Source organism: Pleurodeles waltl, chromosome 7 (assembly GCF_031143425.1).
Source record: "Pleurodeles waltl isolate 20211129_DDA chromosome 7, aPleWal1.hap1.20221129, whole genome shotgun sequence".
NCBI classification, from domain to species: domain Eukaryota; kingdom Metazoa; phylum Chordata; class Amphibia; order Caudata; family Salamandridae; genus Pleurodeles; species Pleurodeles waltl.
The window spans coordinates 782684474-782711805 of record NC_090446.1 but is presented as its reverse complement, the minus strand read 5'-3'; the positions used below and the strand labels follow the sequence as shown (position 1 = coordinate 782711805).

Genomic DNA, 27332 nt, shown 5'->3' with positions numbered 1-27332 from the left:
CAAAGGCAAAAAGTCAGGGGGTAACCATGCCAAGGAGGCATTTCCTTACAACAATGATTATTCGCATTTGATATAATTACTTTCTTCATTCAGCTTCACCGCTAGGTGAGATTTATGACCCCAGTTGTCTACAACATACTGTTTGGTAATTGGAATTTCTTTCTTTTTCCATACCTAATTTCACTTGCTATTTCGAAATTGTTGCAATGATAAACCTTTAATCTTCAATTTTTTATTTATTCTAGAAGTAATTATTCATTTTGATGTATTTACCTTCTTCATTTGACTTTGACCTCTCAGTGAGATCTATAACCTTACATGTATTTAACACTTCCTTTGTCAATTCTAATTTCTTTCTATTTTGCTTTGTACATATCAATTTTCACTTGCTATTTCGAAATTATTACATTAATCTTTTATTTTGAATTTTAGTTCATCATTAGATATGTACATAAAGTTCTTCATCCAGGTTTGAACCCCCTGGGTATTTAGTTTTGAGTTTCATGATGTACAGTGACTCTTTTCTCCTAAATGTCAAAATCGTATCCCATTCTCTGGTTAGTTGAGGTACCGTGTCTACACCATAGTATTGTACATTTCTCCATGTGAAATCTATAGGTGTCCTATTGATGTGTCTTGCTACAGTATATGTTGTTTCATTGTTTTCTATAGCTCTGATGTGTTCAAGGATTCTTTTTCTTAATTGGCAAATGGTTCTTCCAATATATCTCAACCTGCACTGGCATTCCAGTACATACAAAAACCATATGTTGTTTCGCAGGTGATCCTTTGATGAATAAATCTTTCCTCACCCTTTGCATCTCTGTATGATTTCATGTTCTTGCCAATTGTGCAGGCTTTACATCGAAAACATTTTTAAAAACTTTTATTTAACTTCTCAAGTCAAACTTCACTCTGATTATTCTCAAAATAGCTATGTACTAGCGTATCTTTGATGGAGCTTTTTTGAAAGTGATAAAAAATGATGGTCCTGTTGTCCCACTTAACAGGATCTTCCCTTAATATATGCCAATATTTTTTAAGACTGTCTCTAATTCTACTACTTTCTTTGCTGTAAGATAGTATAACCCTTGGTTTTGATATCTGGGATTTCTGTACTGTGAATTTTGTTCTGTTGACTACACACTAGCATGTCATTGTGATTTATTTGTTTATTTTTTTTGTCTCGCTTTCCCCCAAACCTCTTTTGTATGTCTCCTTGTTTGTATCCTCTTGCTCTGAATCTATTTATCATAATTTCCCCACGCTTTTCAAATTCTCTTTCAGTTGAACAATTTATTTTTAGCCTTAAAAATTCACCATGTGGGATATTCTTTACTACATGTTGGGGATGGAAACTTGACCCATTTAAAATTTAATTAGTAGAGGTTTCCTTTCTATATAAGGTTGTTTGTAATTGGTTATTCTCCACATACAAATGTATATCTAGAAAATTAATTTTCAGGATATCAATCACATATGTGAATTTCAGACCAACAAAATTAGAATTAAAAATATTAAAGAACGTTACAAAGTCTTTTTGAGTCCCTTTCCAAATAATAAAGAGATCATCTATGTATCTTGTCCATAATACCTTTTCCATATATTCTTGATAACATTCATTCCAAGCAATTTCTTTCTCCCACCATCCTATCATTAAATTTGCGTATCTGGGAGAAAAGGCCACTCCCATGGCAGTTCCGCACTTTTGTTTGTAAATTTGTTTATCAAAAATAAACACAGTTATTCAGACTGCTATGGAGTGCTTTCTCTCTTTGTTTTGCACATAGGCGTGTATGTATTTATGTCGCCACTAGGTAGTTATAGTTAAGACCTTTTTTCCCCATAGACAGAGCATTTTTTTGTTTTGCAAATAACTTTCGACCCATTTGATGAATCTTTACATCATTTTCAAAACATATAATTTGGTCATTTCAGCTGCTGTCTTGAAAGTTTCGGGGTGATCGGTGAAACCGGGGCCGAAATAAAGGAAGGGTCGCAAAACAATTTTTCCCTATTCTGTGTCTATGGGGATTTTTGCATTTTTTTTTTTTTATACACAGCTACATCCCGAACTGCTGAATAGAATTACACCAAATTTGGCAGAAAGCTAGACCTTAGTCCGGAGATTGTGTTTGTTACGATTTGGTGTAAATCCGTTCAGTAGTTTATAAGAAATTAGAGTTTGAAAAAATATACATATCTAGCGCTGTGGATTAGGCTTTGCATATTCCTGGGAAAACCAGCGCCCTGCTGGCTGCCCGCAACATGACAGAAAAGTTGCAGCCGCCATGTTTGTTTGTCCTATTGGCTCGGATGGGAAATGAAGAGTGAAAAAACACATAGGGGTCAGCATACAGTACACCCACTGCATCCAAATGCACTGCATCCACTCGTGCTCAGCTTGAGTGTGGGTGTATGCAGGAAGGTTGTCCGCCAGGCCCGGCCATAGGTCAGGCCCTATGGCCAACCCCTGCCAAGCACAGCCAAAGGCTGTGCGTGGGGATGCTTCTATTTACGTCTGTGCTGTGTTAAAAACAAAAGAAGAAATAAATTCACTGGAAAAAAAACAAAGGTCACAGAGATGCTATAGTTAGATTCTGAATTTACTCGCACAAAACTTTAGGAATTCAGCAGTTGTATTTATGTTTAAACACTAAAAACCCAAAGAAGTGAACCCTCAATCCATATCATTCCAGGTCCTCTAAGATCTTATTCAACAGACCCTCAACCATGTATTCTACCCTCAACCGTGAATGTTACAACTGTGGGGTGATTTCACGGGTAGCATCATCACAAGGTCTCCATTTACTTTAGTATCCCGTTATCCAAATGAACTGAAGGATATCTCAGTGAGAAGGTGAGTGGAACAATGTGAGTTAAAATTAACTCATACCCTAAATTGGACATTTATTAATGTCCATAAAAAGAATAAGGGTAAGATTAAAAACAGGTGACATATTGAGGATCAGCAATGAAGAATCCTATACAACTAAAACTAAGGTCAACATGTTTCAGCCACGGCCACTAAAGATCCATGGCTTTCAGAAGGACCTATTGTTAACTAGATTACCTGCAACTTTCAAGTCATCACTAAATGTAGTTCTAATTTGTGGTTCAATTAGTGACACAACATTGGTAGCACAGAGGGGAGTCTGAAATAATCAACAGACCAGGAGGAAGGAATAATCAATATTATTCATATCTCCCTTGTCTACTCTGCAAAAAGCTAAATTTTGAGTGCATTAAAAAATCATAACTTAATTCTAGTGAAAAAAGGGTGTCATTGCCCAGTTTTTTGTGTGCATTTATTGACTTAATCAACAAAAAAAGCTTTTTTTGTTTTAGGAATAAGTGGCAGTTAGGTTTCAACTTAGTTGAGTAGAGTCCACAGATAAAATTAGCAATCTGATGATGGTCTACAACAGTCAAAATGGAAAATATAGACAGAAACAATATACAACAAGCATTTACAATGCAACGGGTCTCGCGTTTGCTCATGTTGGAGCTGATCGCATTGTAAACTCCTAACCCGACTTTTCACCTATCGGGCAAAAGTGCGTTTGTGTACACAACCCGAAAAAGTGAAATTAACTATGTAAGGCGCTCGGCTTCTGCCAAGCGAGATCGCGCTTGTAAATTAGAGAAAAAGAAGTCCATGAGCCCGATGGAAAACAGCGAGCCTCGCATGTTTTCTGTACTTGGTCGCTGCGCTCGAGGAGGGCTAGCCACCGGAAAAGGCATGACGTATGCTTGCCTTCGACTAATGAAAGCAAGCAGATTTTATTAGGCAAGCCCACGAACCAATAAAACACACTGACGTGAAGTTGACAGGGCTCCGAGCCCTTTTCTAAATACAAAAGCGTCTCGCTGCGATACGCATGCAACGCAGGCTCGACCCTAAAAAAGATAGACTCAAGGTTCAATTACCTTAATCAGAGCTCTCCCTCTATCCCACCACAGGAAACGTCCTCTACCAGTAGAAATAAACATATATACACACAGAATAGTTATGTGTCAAGATGGAGGTCTGGACTTAAAAGGAAGCCTTCAAAAAAGTCTAGATGTAAGGAAGGAGAAGACTTGCTTTTGGAGAAGCAATCAAAATCTTCCAAAGATATGTAATGCTGTCCTGATCCAAGTGAAAAGGATGGCAAAGATGACTGTGCTTGAATAGAGGAAGCTCAAACCAATTAGTAAAAATGTAAAGCTGATTTGTACATGGACATTTAGCCAAACAAAAGAAAAACAGCCATATGTTTGCACAAACGACAAGCGTCCTGCAGCTCTACTGGGAAAAGTCAGACAGTGAGAAACAACTTCCCAGCCGAGCACTCAACATTGGAAAAGTGGCCTAGAATTGTTACCGAAAACTAGCCAAATGTTGTCAAAATAGTGTTGAGTATTCCACATGTCTGCTTAGAAAATTAAAAAAACAGTGACAACAGAGTTTAGAACAAGGCTGATTCTTAAACTTCTACATCTATATATTTTCCAAAGTTTGAACAAATGTGTTCACCATTAATATTTCATGTTATAAATTCTGATGCTTTAACATTCTTGTGACTAAAGTTATCTTAAGGTCCTTTTCAGTTGTGTACAGACACATTTAGCCAAACAAAAGAAAAAACAGCCAAATGTTTGCACAACGATGACAAGCGTCCTGCAGCTCTATTGGGAAATGTCTGACAGTTAGAAAGGACTTCCCATCCGAGCACTCAGCATTAGAAAAGTGGCTTAGGTTTCCTAATGAAAACAAGCCAGATGTTGTCAAAATAGTGTTGATGTCTGCTTAGAAAATAAAAAACAGTGACACCAGATTCCTGAACCAGGCTGATTCTTAAACTTCAGTATATATTCAACAACTATATTTTCCTAAGCTTAAAACATTGGGGTTCATCATTAATATTTCATAATGTAAGTGCTGATGCTTTAACATTCTTGGTCCTAAAAATGATTCTAAAGTGATTGTATGTAACATTTCTCATGTACCAGACTGAGGAAGTACTCCCTACTCAGAAAACAAAATGCTGTGCTCTTGGGCTGTTCTGTGAAAAAAGACTCTGGTCCAGATGAAAAGAGTCTTGCTGAAATAATTGAACTAGTAAAAAACGGCTCTCTTAAGGGAGGCTTACAGTATTCCTATGTGGTCCTAGAGAACTGTTATCATCAACTGGCCTGTCTAGGGTATGTGCATCATTGGCCAAATGAAAGCCACGGGATGTTGTCATTGAGACCTTTGTCAAACGTCCTCAGCTGGTATACCCACTGCTGTTCTTTCTGAAAGAGAACTTGGTCTACATTGTCCTTTTATTTCCATCTAACATTTCAGGTACAATCCAATCCATTTAATTGTCTATGTGTTTTGTTGCTAAAAAATGTCTGCCCCTTTTTGTCGTGCATTTCTGACATCTAATATTGCTGCGATGCTCTCCTATGCGCACTTTTATTTTTCTACTCATCATACCAATGTGCCTTAGTTGGCATGGGCATGTAGTCATGTATATTACAAGTGTGGAATTACAATTGGTGTGTTTCCTCAAATAGTCTGTGTTGCTGGTATTCTGCTGAATCCTTAAGACTCCTTTTATAAAGCATATTTTCTCTCAGGGGATGTGGATGGAAACTGTCCGATAGCAACAAACTGTTCTTTGCTGTAAGTTTGTAAAAAAGTTTCAGTTTTCAATGTCCATGTCATTCTAACCATGAAAAGTGCAAACCCAAGAACTGATTATCAGCTTTCAGTGTTAAAAAAGAAGTATCATCTTAGAGCTGGCTATACTCCAGCGAGACTTTCTCCAGAATTCATATATCTGAATCATTTCCTGTTTTCAGGATAGAAATCTCCAGGAGAAATGTTGAAAATAGTGCTAATTGAGCAAGAACAAATTTAATTTAGCATATTGTGTAGTGTATGCACCTCATTGTGTGTTTGAACAGCCTGGCAGGTTCATGAAGAAGGATATAGAATGTAAGCTCTTGATCATCCCTTGAGGTGAGGACGATTTCTCCTTTTAAGGCTCCATGGTCAAAGCCTTGACAGGGTACCAGTGTTGTTGCCAGAACCAGTCTTACCACTTTTCCAGCCAGCCAGCATACCAAGAGGGACATGAGTACCTGAGACCACAATCATTGAGGCCTGCCCATGAGTTATTGTGAGGAGTTAGACCACATGGTAAGATCGAACCCGGTGAACATGTCCACCTCAACATCAGCTCTCCTGCTTTCTTCAGGTCGCTAGGGTGCAGAATTTCTAAGCATTTCTCTTTATATTAACATGTGCTAGACCTTATATCATACAGATGTAATTTTAGATTCATAAAATAGTCCTCTCAATTGTCTACAAAGAAAAAATTCTAAAGTACCCCATCTACTGGAAAGTTGAGAGGGCATTTGCAAGGCTCTTTCTGGGAGCCTCAAAAGATCCAGAAACAACTAAGAATTGTGGAGTTTTACTCAAACATCCTAGTATTTAAGCATAGAGTCCTGTCCCCACATCCTACACCTACACAAACTGAGCACATATTTTAGAAATAACCTTTTTAAACGAAATTCACATTAAGGCTCACGCTTGCAACAATAGTAAGACATATTTTGTCCTGTATAACAAGTTCACAGTATGTAGATAAATATTCTTCTCAGAAAATACTCCGTATCCAGATTCACATATCTTGATTTAGTCCATCATTATAAAATCTTGAAATACAAAGCTCCAGTCCTTCTGTGTGATTCAGCCAATTTTTAAATTTAGTCCAGCCATACAAAACTCCAGTCCTTCTGTGTGATCCAGCCAATTTTCTCAATTTTAATTCAGCCACCACGTGTTTCGTCTTGGGAAGTAAACCATCGACTTTATCAGTGCTGAAAACATCATTAGAAAAAACAAGTCTATTACAAAATAAATTATCCGAAATAAAACAATATAATATTCCTTCACCAAACATGGTGAAAATGGAAACCAAAACACTTTTGAATTACTCCAAAGTTCATGGTTCAAGAGTAAAAAATATATATCAATGTGCATCATTATAGACACAAATAATTTAAATGTAATTGAGGAAAAAACAGTATACGCTTCGTCATACCCAATAGCCCCATTTGGAGTGCTGACCCGCAGTGCAACCTGTGTAAATCAACATGGAAGAGTTTTCTGCGGACAGAGGAACAAGGTATGTCCACAGAAAACTCTTCAACAACGTGAACTCCATTGGACTTTTTAGAGTTGATTTTGTTCTGTTGGCTAATCTTGTTAATTTTAATGAAGTCATGCAATATGTTAAAGATCCAGTCCTGACATTTTTCATAGATTATGATTAATATCTTAGCTCTTCACTTCAGTGACTGTTATTTACTTATGCGCTAGAGTACTAAACTTGTCACGTTATTGTGGTTTCTGGGGTAGAGGTATTAGAGTTCAGAGCTCTCCACAACATGTGCTGCCTCACAGTTAACAGTAAACTAGATGGGCTACTTTCTATGCTTTATTAAATATGTTCATTCTAATTCTTCTCATCGCATTTCTATTGCTATTCGAAGGATTTGAATCTTTGTAAAGTACTTGTGCTGGAGAAACTAGTTGCAGGTAAGTAACATTTCTTAGCTACATTAAATTTATATTACACTTTGAACCATGGGTGCCTCTTTTGTTGTTCTCTACACAATTGAAAACTATTAATTGGTTGTGTACATGAAGCATGCTTGTGATAGATGACTAACCAAGCATGTGGTTGGAATTGTAATACTTTTTTTTTGTATGGGTTTTCATACTAATCCAATTGGCGAATGAAGGAATTGGTAAATTATCTACTGCCGATGGTAAAGCATTCGCAGATCCAGAGGTGCTTCGAAGATTGACTTCGTCTGTAAGCTGTGCATTGGATGAAGCAGCAGCAGCCCTGACAAGGATGAGAGCTGAGAACAGTTTAAATCCAGGACAAGTAGACAAGTATGTATTAATCTAGTTTAAAATATGATTTAATGATTATGACTTTGCTATTAGCTCATGTTTTGATTGATATCGCTGCCAATTCACCTATACACTCTCTCTTTTGCATACCTCCCAAAGATCCTATACAATCCTTCCCTGTTGTATACCTTTCACAGATCCTACTAATCTCATTTTTTCTAAAAGCTGAGGTTGTTTCTGACTCGTCAGTCAGGTCCCTGTGACCTTATTTTTTTTTTTTTTGGTATCACTCATCAGTTAATATTTTTGTATGCCAGATACTTTTGTGTTCCATATTTCAAGGGGGTATTCCACTGCTGGCTCTTCTTATGTTGCAAATAATGATTGGTTTCCTTGTAATAGTTGATGTCCTTATTCTTGTCTGTTTCTGCTATCTGTGTGACTAAGTAAAACCTACGTTTGCCATTTAGTGCCAATAGAAGACCATTCTTGTGAAAGGATTGTCTATATAATGAAATCTTATTTTATTCCATATGCTACTGAAACACTTTCTGGAATTTAGCTAACCGATCAATTCCGATCAATTCCGATCAATTCCACCCATACTTTTAGTGATGCTAAAGTAACAAAGTGACCACAAAAATAACTTCTGAAAGATGAGTGGATTATTCAGTTTTTTGGATGCAACTGTAAGGCTGATCTGAAAATAACTGGGGATATGCAGATTCACATTTTATAATGATGGACATAGCTGGTCAGCTCTTCCTAAGTGTTTCAGATAGCAAAATAAAGTTAGCGGTAGACAGTGGTCGACAAATGACTACAGGAGCACCAATGATGTTGCGTATTGCCAGCTTTCATATTTATTTAGCAGGTTTGAAACAGTTTGTTATAGATGAAGAAATTAATGCAACCTGGAAACACATTGTAAGGAGGCAGAAGTTGTGTGAAGACAATGCTGTTTCTAGTGCAGGTATCAAAGCAGCCCTATAGATGCCTCTCACTGCCAGAAGTTCACTAGCCTTTTCTTTTGTTGACATCCTTCCCTCAAAATGTCTGGCTGTTGTCCTGAGCTAGTGATGAATTTGTTGAAGTTGCAGTTGTTGCGGTTGCGCTGTGGTGGAGCACATTTATTTGGCCACAGAGTTGATGAGGTCCTTGTGAAGATTAAAAGCTCTTTGTAACCGCTGAATTGAAATGGCCTGTCCTTTTACCCCCAGTCCTGTATTAATAGGATCTAAGATAGTTGTCATGTTTTTTTGCCAGTATGCTATTTCAGGGTTACCAGACTTTCAGCCAGCAGCCACAGCAGGAATCTCAGCAAAACTCTCACTGAAGTGCTTGGAGGTAATACATTTGAGCATACTGTGGCCTTAAGAACGGATTGCCCAGGCAAACAACCAGTTACTGGTGCCTTTCCACCCGATCAATAAACATATTGAGGATGTAAGTTTTCATTGGTATGTTGCTCTCACTTGTGTGTATTATATGATCAGAAACAATTTCTATATTGACTTCAATCGCCTGTCTACCCAATCTCTTCCAAATGTGATAAACACCAGACAAAACCGTTTTACATGTCTCATCAAGGATATAGCCTTATGTGTCTGCATGGCGCTATATAAGAAGTTGCACTCTGGAAAAGAGTAAGCTTTTTATTTGCTCAGTATACTTCCTCTCTCAAAAAACAGGGCTTTGCTCTGCAGCCAGTCCTGAATCACAAGACGGTGAACTATTTAATCTTAACTTTATACTTCAAGATGGCTGCATTGCAGGAGTTGATCCTGTCTCTTCATGAGAGATCCATCTTAGTTACCATTAACCTTAAGAATACATACTTATGCATTTGATGCATCAAAAGTATCTAAAATTTGTGGTGAATAGAAAATGTATCAGTTCTCTGTACTCACATCTGGCATCAACGTACTCCTATGGTATCTACCAAAATTCTTTCAAAAGTAGGAATATACCTTGGTGACTCATCCATCAATTTGTTTCCATATGTGGACCACTTGGGTTGTGAAGCTGAAGACATTTTAGCAGTTCAGCAGCAGACCAAGCAGCTTATTCACTTAGTAACCAAACTGTAATTATTAACCAGGCCTGGCAGTTCAGGCTGGACTGGTTCCATGGGGAACAGGGTCAAGACTAATTTGCATATGGCTGGGTCCAAACTGGAATGGCATGGCAAGCAAAACAAAATGATGGATTAAACCCAGATCTGTGACTGGGGGTGAATTTTTGATTTGTTCTGCAAATAAAACATATCTAGGATGGTCAATAACTTTGGACTGTTGACTCTTGCAGCTCGTCCAAAGGAGCTACTCCCTCCCCTTTGTGACTGCTCCTCTACTCATGCCACCCATTTATGACAGGCTGATGGGCACCACTCCTTCTTGCTCTGTCAGAAAGTGCTGGCTCTGTTGGTCAAGGGAGCCATAGAAAGGGACTGCGAAGTCCCTATCTTGGACTGCTATCAGACAGCTTTGTGGGCATCTTTGTGCACGATTACCAAACACTGCTGTCTGGAAAGTCAGATCCATTGCAACAGACACTTCACCCACTCAGTCCTACAGGACCTTTTGGTTTAACTTGGCTTTGCTGACACACTTCAGGGAGGCAATGCTTGGATATCTATTCTGATGTAAGGACTCTGCAGCTAGAAGTCTCTATCAAATGAACAAGTTCCTTATCTTTGGTAACGCCTTATCTCGTAGAGACTCAGTCGAGCTGCAGATTCCTTACCGACCTTCCTTCCTACCCACTTTACGAGATGATTGCAGTGTAAGGGACACCCTTATAAGGGCCTTAGATTTTCACACCAGTGGTCACTTCTCATCGTGGCTCCACACTTCTAGCGTGGTAAGTCACAAAAGTAACTGACTTCAACCCAACGGGGTGGTGCCTATATAGGTACTGTGCATGTTTCTTCCAGCGCGGCCAACGCAGAGGCCAACAACGCCACGTACTAGAGCTCAGGGGTACTGCTTAAAAACTCCTGGATCCAGTCTGATGCCTGTGTGGTATTCTGAGGTTAAGGAGTCTGCAGCTACACAGAGTCTCTACCAGATAAACAGGTCACTGAACTTAAGCAACTTGTTTGTCAGAGCAGCTCTCGGAGGAACGTTTGTTAGTTTTGCACAAGGCGGTGCTGGCTCTTTGGGCAAAAAAAGCCACAAAGAGGGAGAAACTCCTGCTGCTAACTCATGCCTAAGATACAGTGAGGCCTTAGCCCTATTTTAGATCTTCAAACTGAAAGCTTTCCTGCAGAAGGATAAATTCAGTATACTCACACCTGCTCAGGTTCTCCCTGTACTGAATCCTGGGACTGATGGCGGTGTAGGGCACCTATTTTCACATCCCTGTTCTACAGGCATTGCCAGCGGTTCAAGGTGGGCCACAAGCACTTTCAGTTTGCTGTGTTCCCTTTCGCCTCGTCAGTGTCCCTTAGTTCTTTCGCCTCGTCAGTGTCCCTTAGTTCTTTCGCCTCGTCAGTGTCCCTTAGTTCTTTCTCCTCATCAGTGTCCCTTAGTTCTTTCTCCTCATCAGTGTCCCTTAGTTCTTTCTCCTCATCAGTGTCCCTTAGTTCTTTCTCCTCATCAGTGTCCCTTAGTTCTTTCTCCTCATCAGTGTCCCTTAGTTCTTTCTCCTCATCAGTGTCCCTTAGTTCTTTCTCCTCATCAGTGTCCCTTACTTCTTACGTGTAGGAAGTTGGCTCTGTATGTGCTATTTCAAAGTAAGGAATAGCATGCACAGAGTCCAAGGGTTCCCCTTAGAGGTAAAATAGTGGTAAAAATAGATAATACTAATGCTCTATTTTGTGGTAGTGTGGTCGAGCAGTAGGCTTATCCAAGGAGTAGTGTTAAGCATTTGTTGTACATACACATAGACAATAAATGAGGTACACACACTCAGAGACAAATCCAGCCAATAGGTTTTGTATAGAAAAATATCTTTTCTTAGTTTATTTTAAGAACCACAGGTTCAAATTTAACATGTAATATCTTGTTTGAAAGGTATTGCAGGTAAGTACATTAGGAACTTTGAATCATTTCAATTGCATGTATACTTTTCAAGTTATTGACAAATAGCTACTTTAAAAGTGGACACTTAGTGCAATTTTCACAGTTCCTGGGGGAGGTAAGTTTTTGTTAGTTTTACCAGGTAAGTAAGACACTTACAGGGTTCAGTTCTTGGTCCAAGGTAGCCCACCGTTGGGGGTTCAGAGCAACCCCAAAGTCACCACACCAGCAGCTCAGGGCCGGTCAGGTGCAGAGTTCAAAGTGGTGCCCAAAACGCATAGGCTAGAATGGAGAGAAGGGGGTGCCCCGGTTCCGGTCTGCTTGCAGGTAAGTACCCGCGTCTTCGGAGGGCAGACCAGGGGGGTTTTGTAGGGCACCGGGGGGGACACAAGCCCACACAGAAATTTCACCCTCAGCGGCGCGGGGGCGGCCGGGTGCAGTGTAGAGACAAGCGTCGGGTTCGCAATGTTAGTCTATGAGAGATCTCGGGATCTCTTCAGCGCTGCAGGCAGGAAAGGGGGGGGTTCCTCGGGGAAACCTCCACTTGGGCAAGGGAGAGGGACTCCTGGGGGTCACTTCTCCAGTGAAAGTCCGGTCCTTCAGGTCCTGGTGGCTGCGGGTGCAGGGTCTCTCCCAGGCGTCGGGACTTAGGATTCAAAGAGTCGCGGTCAGGGGAAGCCTCGGGATTCCCTCTGCAGGCGGCGCTGTGGGGGCTCAGGGGGGACAGGTTTTGGTACTCACAGTCTTAGAGTAGTCCTGGGGTCCCTCCTGAGGTGTTGGATCTCCACCAGCCGAGTCGGGGTCGCCGGGTGCAGTGTTGCAAGTCTCACGCTTCTTGCGGGGAGCTTGCAGGGTTCTTTCAAAGCTGCTGGAAACAAAGTTGCAGCCTTTCTTGGAGCAGGTCCGCTGTCCTCGGGAGTTTCTTGTCTTTTCGAAGCAGGGGCAGTCCTCAGAGGATGTCGAGGTCGCTGGTCCCTTTGGAAGGCGTCGCTGGAGCAGGATCTTTGGAAGGCAGGAGACAGGCCGGTGAGTTTCTGGAGCCAAGGCAGTTGTCGTCTTCTGGTCTTCCTCTGCAGGGGTTTTCAGCTAGGCAGTCCTTCTTCTTGTAGTTGCAGGAATCTAATTTTCTAGGGTTCAGGGTAGCCCTTAAATACTAAATTTAAGGGCGTGTTTAGGTCTGGGGGGTTAGTAGCCAATGGCTACTAGCCCTGTGAGTGGGTACACCCTCTTTGTGCCTCCTCCCAAGGGGAGGGGGTCACAATCCTAACCCTATTGGGGGAATCCTCCATCTGCAAGATGGAGGATTTCTAAAAGTTAGTCACTTCAGCTCAAGACACCTTAGGGGCTGTCCTGACTGGCCAGTGACTCCTCCTTGTTGCTTTCTTTGTTCCCTCCAGCCTTGCCGCCAAAAGTGGGGGCCGTGGCCGGAGGGGGCGGGCAACTCCACTAAGCTGGAGTGCCCTGCTGGGCTGTGACAAAGGGGTGAGCCTTTGAGGCTCACCGCCAGGTGTCACAGCTCCTGCCTGGGGGAGGTGTTAGCATCTCCACCCAGTGCAGGCTTTGTTACTGGCCTCAGAGTGACAAAGGCACTCTCCCCATGGGGCCAGCAACATGTCTCTGGTGTGGCAGGCTGCTGGAACTAGTCAGCCTACACAGACAGTCGGTTAAGTTTCAGGGGGCACCTCTAAGGTGCCCTCTGGGGTGTATTTTGCAATAAAATGTACACTGGCATCAGTGTGCATTTATTGTGCTGAGAAGTTTGATACCAAACTTCCCAGTTTTCAGTGTAGCCATTATGGTGCTGTGGAGTTCGTGTTTGACAAACTCCCAGACCATATACTCTTATGGCTACCCTGCACTTACAATGTCTAAGGTTTTGTTTAGACACTGTAGGGGTACCATGCTCATGCACTGGTACCCTCACCTATGGTATAGTGCACCCTGCCTTAGGGCTGTAAGGCCTGCTAGAGGGGTGACTGACCTATACTTTCATAGGCAGTGAGAGGCTGGCATGGCACCCTGAGGGGAGTGCCATGTCGACTTACTCGTTTTGTCCTCACTAGCACACACAAGCTGGCAAGCAGTGTGTCTGTGCTGAGTGAGAGGTCTCCAGGGTGGCATAAGACATGCTGCAGCCCTTAGAGACCTTCCTTGGCATCAGGGCCCTTGGTACTAGAAGTACCAGTTACAAGGGACTTATCTGGATGCCAGGGTCTGCCAATTGTGGATACAAAAGTACAGGTTAGGGAAAGAACACTGGTGCTGGGGCCTGGTTAGCAGGCCTCAGCACACTTTCAATTGTAAACATAGCATCAGCAAAGGCAAAAAGTCAGGGGGCAACCATGCCAAGGAGGCATTTCCTTACACAACCCCCCCCAAACGAAAGAGGATGAGACTAACCTTTCCCAAGAGAGTCTTCATTTTCTAAGTGGAAGAACCTGGAAAGGCCATCTGCATTGGCATGGGCAGTCCCAGGTCTGTGTTCCACTATAAAGTCCATTCCCTGTAGGGAGATGGACCACCTCAACAGTTTAGGATTTTCACCTTTCATTTGCATCAGCCATTTGAGAGGTCTGTGGTCAGTTTGAACTAGGAAGTGAGTCCCAAAGAGGTATGGTCTCAGCTTCTTCAGGGACCAAACCACAGCAAAGGCCTCCCTCTCAATGGCACTCCAACGCTGCTCCCTGGGGAGTAACCTCCTGCTAATGAAAGCAACAGGCTGGTCAAGGCCATCATCATTTGTTTGGGACAAAACTGCCCCTATCCCATGTTCAGAGGCATCAGTCTGCACAATGAACTGCTTAGAATAATCTGGAGCTTTTAGAACTGGTGCTGAGCACATTGCTTGTTTCAGGGTGTCAAAGGCCTGTTGGCATTCCACAGTCCAGTTCACTTTCTTGGGCATTTTCTTGGAGGTGAGTTCAGTGAGGGCTGTCACAATGGATCCATATCCCTTCACAAACCTCCTGTAGTACCCAGTCAAGCCAAGGAATGCCCTGACTTGAGTCTGGGTTTTTGGAGCTACCCAGTCCAGAATAGTCTGGATCTTGGGTTGGAGTGGCTGAACTTGGCCTCCACCTACAAGGTGGCCCAAGTAAACCACAGTTCCCTGCCCTATCTGGCATTTGGATGCCTTGATAGAGAGGCCTGCAGATTGCAGAGCCTTCAAAACCTTCTTCAGGTGGACCAGGTGATCCTGCCAGGTGGAGCTAAAGACAGCAATATCATCAAGATAAGCTGTGCTAAAGGACTCCAAGCCAGCAAGGACTTGATTCACCAACCTTTGGAAGGTGGCAGGGGCATTCTTTAAACCAAAGGGCATAACAGTAAACTGATAATGCCCATCAGGTGTGGAGAATGCTGTTTTCTCTTTTGCTCCAGGTGCCATTTTTATTTGCCAGTACCCTGCTGTCAAGTCAAAGGTACTTAGGAATTTTGCAGCACCTAATTTGTCTATGAGCTCATCAGCTCTAGGAATTGGATGAGCATCTGTCTTGGTGACAGAATTGAGCCCTCTGTAGTCCACACAAAACCTCATCTCTTTCTTTCCATCTTTGGTGTGAGGTTTGGGGACTAAGACCACTGGGCTAGCCCAGGGGCTGTCAGAGCGCTCAATTACTCCCAATTCCAGCATCTTGTGGACTTCCACCTTGATGCTTTCCTTAACACGGTCAGACTGTCTAAAGATTTTGTTTTTGACAGGCATGCTGTCTCCTGTGTCCACATCATGGGTACACAGGTGTGTCTGACCAGGGGTTAAGGAGAAGAGTTCAGGAAACTGTTGTAGGACTCTCCTACAATCAGCTTGCTGTTGGCCAGAGAGGGTGTCTGAGTAGATCACTCCATCTACTGTGCCATCTTTTGGGTCTGATGACAGAAGATCAGGGAGAGGTTCACTCTCTGCCTCCTGATCCTCATCTGTTACCATCAACAGATTCACATCAGCCCTGTCATGGAAGAGCTTAAGGCGGTTCACATGGATCACCCTCTTGGGGCTCCTGCTTGTGCCCAGGTCCACCAGGTAGGTGACCTGACTCTTCCTTTCTAGCACTGGGTAAGGGCCACTCCATTTGTCCTGGAGTGCCCTGGGAGCCACAGGCTCCAGAACCCAGACTTTCTGCCCTGGTTGGAACTCAACCAGTGCAGCCTTTTGGTCATACCAAAACTTCTGGAGCTGTTGGCTGGCCTCAAGGTTTTTGGTTGCCTTTTCCATGTACTCTGCCATTCTAGAGCGAAGGCCAAGTACATAGTCCACTATGTCCTGTTTAGGCTCATGGAGAGGTCTCTCCCAGCCTTCTTTAACAAGGGCAAGTGGTCCCCTTACAGGATGACCAAACAGAAGTTCAAAGGGTGAGAACCCTACTCCCTTCTGTGGTACCTCCCTGTAAGCGAAATGGCAGGAGGACATCCCATCTCCTTTTGAGTTTTTCTGGGAGCCCCATGATCATGCCCTTTAATGTCTTGTTGAATCTCTCAACTAAGCCATTAGTTTGTGGATGGTAAGGTGTAGTGAATTTATAAGTCACTCCACACTCATTCCACATATGTTTCAGGTATGCTGACATGAAGTTGGTACCTCTGTCAGACACCACCTCCTTAGGGAAACCCACTCTGGTAAAGATACCAATGAGGGCCTTGGCTACTGCAGGGGCAGTAGTCGACCTAAGGGGAATAGCTTCAGGATACCTGGTAGCATGATCCACTACTACCAGGATATACATATTTCCTGAGGCTGTGGGAGGTTCTAGTGGACCAACTATGTCCACACCCACTCTTTCAAAGGGGACCCCCACCACTGGAAGTGGAATGAGGGGGGCCTTTGGGTGCCCACCTGTCTTACCACTGGCTTGACAGGTGGGGCAGGAGAGGCAAAACTCCTTAACCATGTTGGACATATTGGGCCAGTAGAAGTGGTTGACTAGCCTCTCCCACGTCTTGGTTTGTCCCAAATGTCCAGCAAGGGGAATGTCATGGGCCAATGTTAGGATGAACTCTCTGAACAGCTGAGGCACTACCACTCTCCTAGTGGCACCAGGTTTGGGGTCTCTGGCCTCAGTGTACAGGAGTCCATCTTCCCAATAGACCCTATGTGTTCCATTTTTCTTGCCCTTGGACTCCTCAGCAGCTTGCTGCCTAAGGCCTTCAAGAGAGGGACAGGTTTCTTGTCCCTTACACAGCTCCTCCCTTGAGGGTCCCCCTGGGCCTAAGAGCTCAACCTGATAAGGTTCAAGCTCCAAAGGCTCAGTTCCCTCAGAGGGCAGAACTTCTTCCTGAGAAGAGAGGTTCCCTTTCTTTTGCTGTGTTGCAGTTGGTTTCCCAACTGACTTTCCTTTCCTCTTGGTAGGCTGGGCCATTCTTCCAGACTCCAGCTCTACTTGTTCACCCTGTGCCTTGCATTGTGCTCTTGTTTTCACAGACACCAGTTCAGGGATACCCAGCATTGCTGCATGGGTTTTTAGTTCTACCTCAGCCCATGCTGAGGACTCCAGGTCATTTCCAAGCAGACAGTCCACTGGGATATTTGAGGAGACCACCACCTGTTTCAGGCCATTGACCCCTCCCCATTCTAAAGTAACCATTGCCATGGGATGTACTTTTCTCTGATTGTCAGCGTTGGTGACTGTGTAAGTTTTTCCAGTCAGGTATTGGCCAGGGGAAACCAGTTTCTCTGTCACCATGGTGACACTGGCACCTGTATCCCTCAGGCCCTCTATTCTAGTCCCATTAATTAAGAGTTGCTGTCTGTATTTTTGCATGTTAGGCGGCCAGACAGCTAGTGTGGCTAAATCCACCCCACCCTCAGAAACTAGAGTAGCTTCAGTGTGGACCCTGATTTGCTCTGGGCACACTGTTGATCCCACTTGGAGACTAGCCATACCAGTGTTACCTGGATGGGAGTTTGGAGTGGAACCTTTCTTGGGACAGGCCTTGTCTCCAGTTTGGTGTCCATGCTGTTTACAGCTATGACACCAGGCCTTTTTGGGATCAAAGTTTTTACCCTTGTACCCATTGTTTTGTGAAGAGGCTCTGGGCCCACCCTCCTGTGCAGGTTTTTGGGGGCCTGTAGAAGACTCTTTACTATTTTTAGTTTTGGTTGTCTCATCACCCTTCCCCTGGGGAGTCTTTGTGACCCCTTTCTTTTGGTCACCCCCTGTTGAAGTCTTGGACACCCTTGTCTTGACCCAATGGTCCGCCTTCTTTCCCAATTCTTGGGGAGAAATTGGTCCTAGGTCTACCAGATGCTGATGCAGTTTATCATTGAAACAATTACTCAATAGGTGTTCTTTCACAAATAAATTGTACAGCCCATCATAATTACTTACACCACTGCCTTGAATCCAACCATCTAGTGTTTTCACTGAGTAGTCTACAAAGTCAACCCAGGTCTGGCTCGAGGATTTTTGAGCCCCCCTGAATCTAATCCTATACTCCTCAGTGGAGAATCCAAAGCCCTCAATCAGGGTACCCTTCATGAGGTCATAAGATTCTGCATCTTGTCCAGAGAGTGTGAGGAGTCTATCCCTACACTTTCCTGTGAACATTTCCCAAAGGAGAGCACCCCAGTGAGATCTGTTCACTTTTCTGGTTACACAAGCCCTCTCAAAAGCTGTGAACCATTTGGTGATGTCATCACCATCTTCATATTTAGTTACAATCCCTTTAGGGATTTTCAACATGTCAGGAGAATCTCTGACCCTATTTATGTTGCTGCCACCATTGATGGGTCCTAGGCCCATCTCTTGTCTTTCCCTCTCTATGGCTAGGATCTGTCTTTCCAAAGCCAATCTTTTGGCCATCCTGGCTAACTGGATGTCCTCTTCACTGGAGTTATCCTCAGTGATTTCAGAGTTGTTGGTCTCTCCTGTGAGGGAACCAGCATCTCTGACTATTATTTTTGGAGTCAGGGTTTGAGAGACCCTGTTCTCCCTAGATAGGACTGGTAGGGGGGAATTTTCCTCCAAGTCACTATCCTCTTCCTCCGAGTTGCCACCCTCAGAGGGGTTGGCCTTTTCAAACTCTGCCAAAAGCTCCTGGAGCTGTATTTTGGTAGGTTTGGGGCCCATTGTTATTTTCTTTATTTTACAGAGTGACCTTAGCTCCCTCATCTTAAGATGGAGGTAAGGTGTGGTGTCGAGTTCCACCACAGTCACATCTGTGCTAGACATTTTGCTTCTAAAAGTTGGAATACTTTTTAAGAATCTACAACTGGTTCTAGAATCTAATTCTAACTTTTACAAACTTTTAAACTCTAAAAGAAATGCTAAACAGGATCTAACACAAGGCCCTAGCAGGTCTTTTAAGAATTTAGAAAACTTTTCAAATTGCAAAAATCAATTTCTAATGACAATTTTGGAATTTGTTGTGTGATCAGGTATTGGCTGAGTAGTCCAGCAAATGCAAAGTCTTGTACCCCACCGCTGATCCACCAATGTAGGAAGTTGGCTCTGTATGTGCTATTTCAAAGTAAGGAATAGCATGCACAGAGTCCAAGGGTTCCCCTTAGAGGTAAAATTGTGGTAAAAATAGATAATACTAATGCTCTATTTTGTGGTAGTGTGGTCGAGCAGTAGGCTTATCCAAGGAGTAGTGTTAAGCATTTGTTGTACATACACATAGACAATAAATGAGGTACACACACTCAGAGACAAATCCAGCCAATAGGTTTTGTATAGAAAAATATCTTTTCTTAGTTTATTTTAAGAACCACAGGTTCAAATTTAACATGTAATATCTTGTTTGAAAGGTATTGCAGGTAAGTACATTAGGAACTTTGAATCATTTCAATTGCATGTATACTTTTCAAGTTATTGACAAATAGCTACTTTAAAAGTGGACACTTAGTGCAATTTTCACAGTTCCTGGGGGAGGTAAGTTTTTGTTAGTTTTACCAGGTAAGTAAGACACTTACAGGGTTCAGTTCTTGGTCCAAGGTAGCCCACCGTTGGGGGTTCAGAGCAACCCCAAAGTCACCACACCAGCAGCTCAGGGCCGGTCAGGTGCAGAGTTCAAAGTGGTGCCCAAAACGCATAGGCTAGAATGGAGAGAAGGGGGTGCCCCGGTTCCGGTCTGCTTGCAGGTAAGTACCCGCGACTTCGGAGGGCAGACCAGGGGGGTTTTGTAGGGCACCGGGGGGGACACAAGCCCACACAGAAATTTCACCCTCAGCGGCGCGGGGGCGGCCGGGTGCAGTGTAGAGACAAGCGTCGGGTTCGCAATGTTAGTCTATGAGAGATCTCGGGATCTCTTCAGCGCTGCAGGCAGGAAAGGGGGGGGTTCCTCGGGGAAACCTCCACTTGGGCAAGGGAGAGGGACTCCTGGGGGTCACTTCTCCAGTGAAAGTCCGGTCCTTCAGGTCATGGGGGCTGCGGGTGCAGGGTCTCTCCCAGGCGTCAGGACTTAGGATTCAAAGAGTCGCGGTCAGGGGAAGCCTCGGGATTCCCTCTGCAGGCGGCGCTGTGGGGGCTCAGGGGGGACAGGTTTTGGTACTCACAGTCTTAGAGTAGTCCTGGGGTCCCTCCTGAGGTGTTGGATCTCCACCAGCCGAGTCGGGGTCGCCGGGTGCAGTGTTGCAAGTCTCACGCTTCTTGCGGGGAGCTTGCAGGGTTCTTTCAAAGCTGCTGGAAACAAAGTTGCAGCCTTTCTTGGAGCAGGTCCGCTGTCCTCGGGAGTTTCTTGTCTTTTCGAAGCAGGGGCAGTCCTCAGAGGATGTCGAGGTCGCTGGTCCCTTTGGAAGGCGTCGCTGGAGCAGGATCTTTGGAAGGCAGGAGACAGGCCGGTGAGTTTCTGGAGCCAAGGCAGTTGTCGTCTTCTGGTCTTCCTCTGCAGGGGTTTTCAGCTAGGCAGTCCTTCTTCTTGTAGTTGCAGGAATCTAATTTTCTAGGGTTCAGGGTAGCCCTTAAATACTAAATTTAAGGGCGTGTTTAGGTCTGGGAGGTTAGTAGCCAATGGCTACTAGCCCTGAGAGTGGGTACACCCTCTTTGTGCCTCCTCCCAAGGGGAGGGGGTCACAATCCTAACCCTATTGGGGGAATCCTCCATCTGCAAGATGGAGGATTTCTAAAAGTTAGAGTCACTTCAGCTCAGGACACCTTAGGGGCTGTCCTGACTGGCCAGTGACTCCTCCTTGTTGCTTTCTTTGTTCCCTCCAGCCTTGCCGCCAAAAGTGGGGGCCGTGGCCGGAGGGGGCGGGCAACTCCACTAAGCTGGAGTGCCCTGCTGGGCTGTGACAAAGGGGTGAGCCTTTGAGGCTCACCGCCAGGTGTCACAGCTCCTGCCTGGGGGAGGTGTTAGCATCTCCACCCAGTGCAGGCTTTGTTACTGGCCTCAGAGTGACAAAGGCACTCTCCCCATGGGGCCAGCAACATGTCTCTGGTGTGGCAGGCTGCTGGAACTAGTCAGCCTACACAGACAGTCGGTTAAGTTTCAGGGGGCACCTCTAAGGTGCCCTCTGGGGTGTATTTTGCAATAAAATGTACACTGGCATCAGTGTGCATTTATTGTGCTGAGAAGTTTGATACCAAACTTCCCAGTTTTCAGTGTAGCCATTATGGTGCTGTGGAGTTCGTGTTTGACAAACTCCCAGACCATATACTCTTATGGCTACCCTGCACTTACAATGTCTAAGGTTTTGTTTAGACACTGTAGGGGTACCATGCTCATGCACTGGTACCCTCACCTATGGTATAGTGCACCCTGCCTTAGGGCTGTAAGGCCTGCTAGAGGGGTGACTGACCTATACTTTCATAGGCAGTGAGAGGCTGGCATGGCACCCTGAGGGGAGTGCCATGTCGACTTACTCGTTTTGTCCTCACTAGCACACACAAGCTGGCAAGCAGTGTGTCTGTGCTGAGTGAGAGGTCTCCAGGGTGGCATAAGACATGCTGCAGCCCTTAGAGACCTTCCTTGGCATCAGGGCCCTTGGTACTAGAAGTACCAGTTACAAGGGACTTATCTGGATGCCAGGGTCTGCCAATTGTGGATACAAAAGTACAGGTTAGGGAAAGAACACTGGTGCTGGGGCCTGGTTAGCAGGCCTCAGCACACTTTCAATTGTAAACATAGCATCAGCAAAGGCAAAAAGTCAGGGGGCAACCATGCCAAGGAGGCATTTCCTTACATTACGCCTCATCAGTGTCCCTTACTTCTTACGCCTCATCAGTGTCCCTTACTTCTTTCGCCTCATCAGTGTCCCTTAGTTCTTTCGCCTCATCAGTGTCCCTTAGTTCTTTCGCCTCATCAGTGTCCCTTAGTTCTTTCGCCTCATCAGTGTCCCTTAGTTCTTTCGCCTCATCAGTGTCCCTTAGTTCTTTCGCCTCATCAGTGTCCCTTAGTTCTTTTGCCTCATCAGTGTCCCTTAGTTCTTTTGCCTCATCAGTGTCCCTTAGTTCTTTCGCCTCATCAGTGTCCCTTAGTTCTTTCGCCTCATCAGTGTCCCTTTGTTCTTTCGCCTCATCAGTGTCCCTTTGTTCTTTCGCCTCATCAGTGTCCCTTTGTTCTTTCGCCTCATCAGTGTCCCTTTGTTCTTTCGCCTCATCAGTGTCCCTTAGTTCTTTCGCCTCATCAGTGTCCCTTAGTTCTTAAAGATGATAGTAGTGGTCCAACGGCATCTGTGAAAGATCTGTATACCAGTCATTTCTTACCTTGACAGCTGTCTGTTAAAGGCAGGCTCGCCACAGTCAGTTGAGGACCCCTACAGATGATGACGAACCTCTTGACATTGTTGTGGTTCTGTATTAACTAGCTGAAGTCACACCTGACTTTGCAGATGCTCCCCTTCATTGGAGCCATCAAGGAAACCGTGCTCTTTTAGGCCTTTCCTCTTAACCAGTGAGTCCAGGATTTCGGGCTATGATCTTGGTGTTTCAGCCTCAGTCCTTCGCTTCAGTAAGGATGGCTTTGAGACTTTGTGGCTTGCTTGCCTCCTGCATCCTGTTTGCACACCATGCCCAATGGCATATGCAGGCTCTGCAGTGAGATCTGAAGTCTCAGTGGCCCCGGCCCCAGTGCAACCTGTCAGATTCCATCCTGATATTGGAGGGGGCAACAAAAGATCTACAGTGGTAACTGCTTGACTGCAGTTGGACTAGTGGCAGACCCCTCTCCTTACTCTATCCATATTTGATGGTGCTGACTTACTCGTCACTACTTGTTTGGGGAGGCCATCTGGGAAATAGTGACGTTCGGGGGACTCCCGGTCTTCGGTGGAGTTCCGCCTCCACATAAATCTGCTGGAACTGCAGGTAATTTACTTGTTGTTGTAGTCCCTCCTGCCAAACATCAGTGGCAGATTGGTTCAGTTTCTCATGGACGGCACCACTTCCAGGTAGTACTGCAACAGGTAAGATGGGTTGGGGTTTTGGGTCCTGTGCCAGGAGGCTCTGAGCTTCTGGAACTGGATGAGCTGCCGGGGCATTCCCGTAGTGGCACATCACCTGGCAGGATTTGTAAACGGCAGGACGGATAAGCTCAGCGGCCAGGATCACGTATGACTTATACACTGGTAGGTGGCACAGTGCTTCCTTCAGCAATGGGGATACCCCCTTTGTGAAAAGCCTGGCTCAATCTCTTCACCGACAGTGCCCGGTTTCAACACTTTAGTGCACTGGACTTGCCAAATAGGCTCTCCCTCAGAGACTGATTCTTCATGCAGTGGAGCACAGGACTCAGTAGGCCTTTCCACCACTACCTCTCCTGCCCAGAGTTCTGAAGAAGATCAGGAACGACCAGGCCCAAGTCATCCCAGTGGCTTCAGATTTGGCCAGTGTGTGATACTTGGAACTTTTAGATCTGGGCATCTGTCCTCTGTCCAATCTGCTGCTTCTGGAGGTTCTTCTGCAGCAGCAGCAGGAAGAGATCTTGCACCAGGGCCTTCACAATCTGCACCTCCATATGTAAAAGCAGCAGTTGCTCTCCTTCAAACTTCCTCCCAAAGCTCTTGATGTGATTTTGATGGCATGGCCACATGTCCAGCTTTGATACTGGTGTGTGCTGAATGCTAGGATAAGTTTCTGGCTTGGTGCGGTACCCACCAAATAGACCTGTTGCAGACCAAACTCTTAAGTATTACTGTTTGTTTTGTCTTTAGACCACAAAGTCTTGCTCTTGGCACTGTTAAAGGTTTCTTGTCAACCTTTTTACTTTTACTAGGCCAGGTATCCTTGATCAAATGTTCTCATGTGTACACAATTTTGTACCTTTGCACAGTTATCCTTTATGCTTCTTCACTTTGAATAGTATCTTTGTGGCTGCAATAACATTGGCACGCCGTGTGAGTGATCTTCATGCCTTCTTGATCCGGCCTCGTTACTCTCCCCCAAACAACTAACTGCTTTTATGGCTGCAAGCAGCATTCCTACCGTAGGAGCTGATGCCTTTTCATGTCAAACAAATAATCACTGTTCTGATGTTCGTTGCGCCACCTTATCCTTGGAAACCGGATGAGAGAGACCATTTCTTGAACCCCAAGAGAGCATTGTTTGTTCCAAGGAACATTGGGTGGATGATCAGTTATCAGTGGGTTCTCTGGTGCAAAGCAGCGAAAGGCAGTTAAGAATTGGAAGATTTACTGATGGATAGTTCTCTATATTAAGATCTGCTACACATTGGGTAACAAGCATACTCCAGAAGGCCTGAGAATTTACTGCACCTCAGCTAAAGCTGCTACCACACGGTTTAACTGACTGAATACCTGTCAGGCTGCTACGTTGGCGCACATATTTATGAAACACTGCTTCTGTGACAGCCTGGTCCAACAGGAAGGGCATTTTGTCCGTTCGGTCCTGCAGGATTTTTTTTTTTTCTAAGCCATTCCACCGACCCACCATTTTTGGAGGTACTGCTTTGATATCTATTTACAAGGTGAGAAATCTGAGGGTAGAATTATTCATTAGAAGAATAAGTTATCTTCTGTAACGCTCTTTTTGGTGGATATTTCATTTCCTCAACAGCCTGTCATCTCCCTGTTCTTTAGAATGTTCTGCTTTTTCTGTCTGAAAAGGTTTCAGTTTAAGAATTCACAAACTGGTTGTTTCAATCTACTGTTTGGTTCCGTGACTGAGGGCGCTAACAGGTGCATGAAAGAAACTGATGTCTATGCACATGTATAGCACTCATATGGGGCTTTTGTTATTTCCAGAACAGAATGATGTTGCGAAGCCGCACGGTGTCAGCTACTGTTGCACAGTGTAGGAAAGGACCCCCTTTTTGGCATAGTTACCCACACTTTTTGCCTGTTGTCAGTATGTTTTGACTGTGTTCACTGGGATCCAGTTAACCAGGACCCCAGTGACTGTGCTCACTCCCTTTAAACCTGGTTGCTTGGACCACAAACACCCCACGTTTGGCATACTGGTGCCTCCTAGCATATGGTACCCAGGGCATTGGTGCACCAGGCGTCCCCCATGGGCTCTAGCATGTATTATGCCACCCATGGGGAGCACATGCAAAGTGTGTCTGCAGGCCTGCTATTGCAGTCTGTGTGAAAGGGTGCGTGCAACCTTTTCATTACAGGTCCCTGCACCAGGTCACTAAGTCACCCCTGTGGTAGGACTTCGTAGCCCAGAGGGCAGAGTGCAGATCCCTGTGTACGAGGGCACCCCTGCATGAGCAGAGGTGCCCCCATGAACTCCAGCTCCATTTTTCCAGGCTTCGTCAGGATAGGATTGCCATTTTATGCGTGTACTGGACATAGGTCACTACCTATGTTCAGCTACGTGATGGTAACTCCGAACCTGGGCATGTTTAGTATCAAACATGTTGGAATCATACCCCAATACTGTTGCCAATATTGGTTTTATGATTCTATGCACTCTGGGGGCTCCTTGGAGACCCCCCAGCATTGCTCCTAACAGCTTTCTGGGGTTTTCTGGGCAGCCCAAGCTGCTGCCACCCTCAGGCGGGTTTCTGCTCTCTTGCTGCTTGAACAGCTCAAACCCAGGAAGGCAGAACAAAGGATTTCCTCTGGGAGAGAAAGGCAACAACCTCTCCCTTTAGAACTAGGTTTTACATGGCTTGGGAGGTGTAGCCTCCCCAGGCCACTGGTATGCTTTGAAGGGCACATTTGCATAAACCAGTCTGCACTGGTTCAAAGACCTCCAGTCCCTGCTCTGGTGTGAAACTGGACAATGTAAAGGGAGTGACCACTTCCCTGTTCATCACCGCCCCAGGGGTGGCGCTCAGATCTCCTCCAGATGGCCTCTTAATTCTGCCATTTTGAATCCAAGGTGGCCACAGACCTCTGGGAGCATCTGAGTGTCCAGGTCGGACAAGTGATGTCACAGCCCCCTCCTCATAGGGGGGTACCTGGCTAGGTGACCAGTCCGCCTTACAGGGCTATTTAGGGTCTCCCTCTTGGGTGGGGTTCCCAGATTCGACAGGTAAGACTCCACCAGGACTCCTCTACACCCCTTTCTTCGACTTCTGGCCACTGGAACCGCAACTGGACTCCACAGGAACCTACAATCTGCAGCTACAGTGACAACTCTGCTCTTCAACATTGTTTCTCTGGGTCCTTCCAGTAACTGCAACACTTCCATGGCTTTGCATCCTCTGAGAGCAGAAAGTCTTCAGTCAGAACAAGTAGCAAGAAGGAATCTCCCTTGGAGTGAAGGAGTCACTTCCCTGCATCTGCAGGCACCAACTACGACCGGCTCCATGGATCTCCTCTCATCCTGAGCTCTGGATCCTGTATCCCGGGTGGGGGTCTGGAGTAGTTCCCTTGGTACTCTCTACCAGCTGTCCAACTTTAGTGAAGGTAAGCCCTTGCCTTCCCATGCAGGACAGTACTCCCGTACACCACGTCTCTTGCAGCTACCAAGGCTTGTTGTTATCTCCTCCAAGAGATCTTCAGGTTCTGTGTAGCCCCAGCCCTCTTCCCTGCGACGCACAGCCCTCTGCATGCTTCTCCGACGACTTGGGACCTCTCCTCATATGTGCTGTGTGGCCCTCTCTGCGACTCATGGGCTCCTTGCCTGTGGGTTTTCTGTGGGGCCTGTCGCCTCTTCTTTGGAGTCTCTGCACTGCTGAGGGTCACCTGGAACCCCCCCTGTGGGTTGCGTCCCCCTTGTACCTTGCTGGCCCCTGGCAGCTTGACATTTCCTCCAACTGTGACTTTTGCCTTTGCCAACACTTGTCGGTGGTTTTTCCACACCAGAGACTGACTGCAGTCTTTCATCTGGCGTGGGACGTCGACTGCATCACCCAGGAACTATTTATCTGCTTCAGTGCTGCATTGCTGACTGTCTTCGTCTCCCCGTCGACCAACTCCTGCATCCACATACTGGTGGGTAGTGGCTCCTGCCACCACTGGACACTCCAACTGGAACTGGATCCACCTTTGGTTTCTTGCAGTCTTGTGTGGGTCTTGCAATATCCTCTCTGAAGTCCTTTGGGGTGGTTTGGACAAA

The 27332-nt window shown here is 45.1% G+C and overlaps 1 protein-coding gene across 3 annotated transcripts in view; it reads left to right on the top strand.

The window, feature by feature from the left end:
* Positions 1 to 27332, top strand: part of ANKHD1 (ankyrin repeat and KH domain containing 1) — an 896896-nt gene that overhangs the window by 48333 nt on the left and 821231 nt on the right. For all 3 annotated transcript variants that reach the window (XM_069199295.1, XM_069199294.1, XM_069199296.1), the window contains exon 3: positions 7789 to 7945. In XM_069199295.1, coding sequence (XP_069055396.1) covers positions 7789 to 7945 — 157 coding nt within the window. The remainder of the gene's footprint in view (positions 1 to 7788; positions 7946 to 27332) is intronic.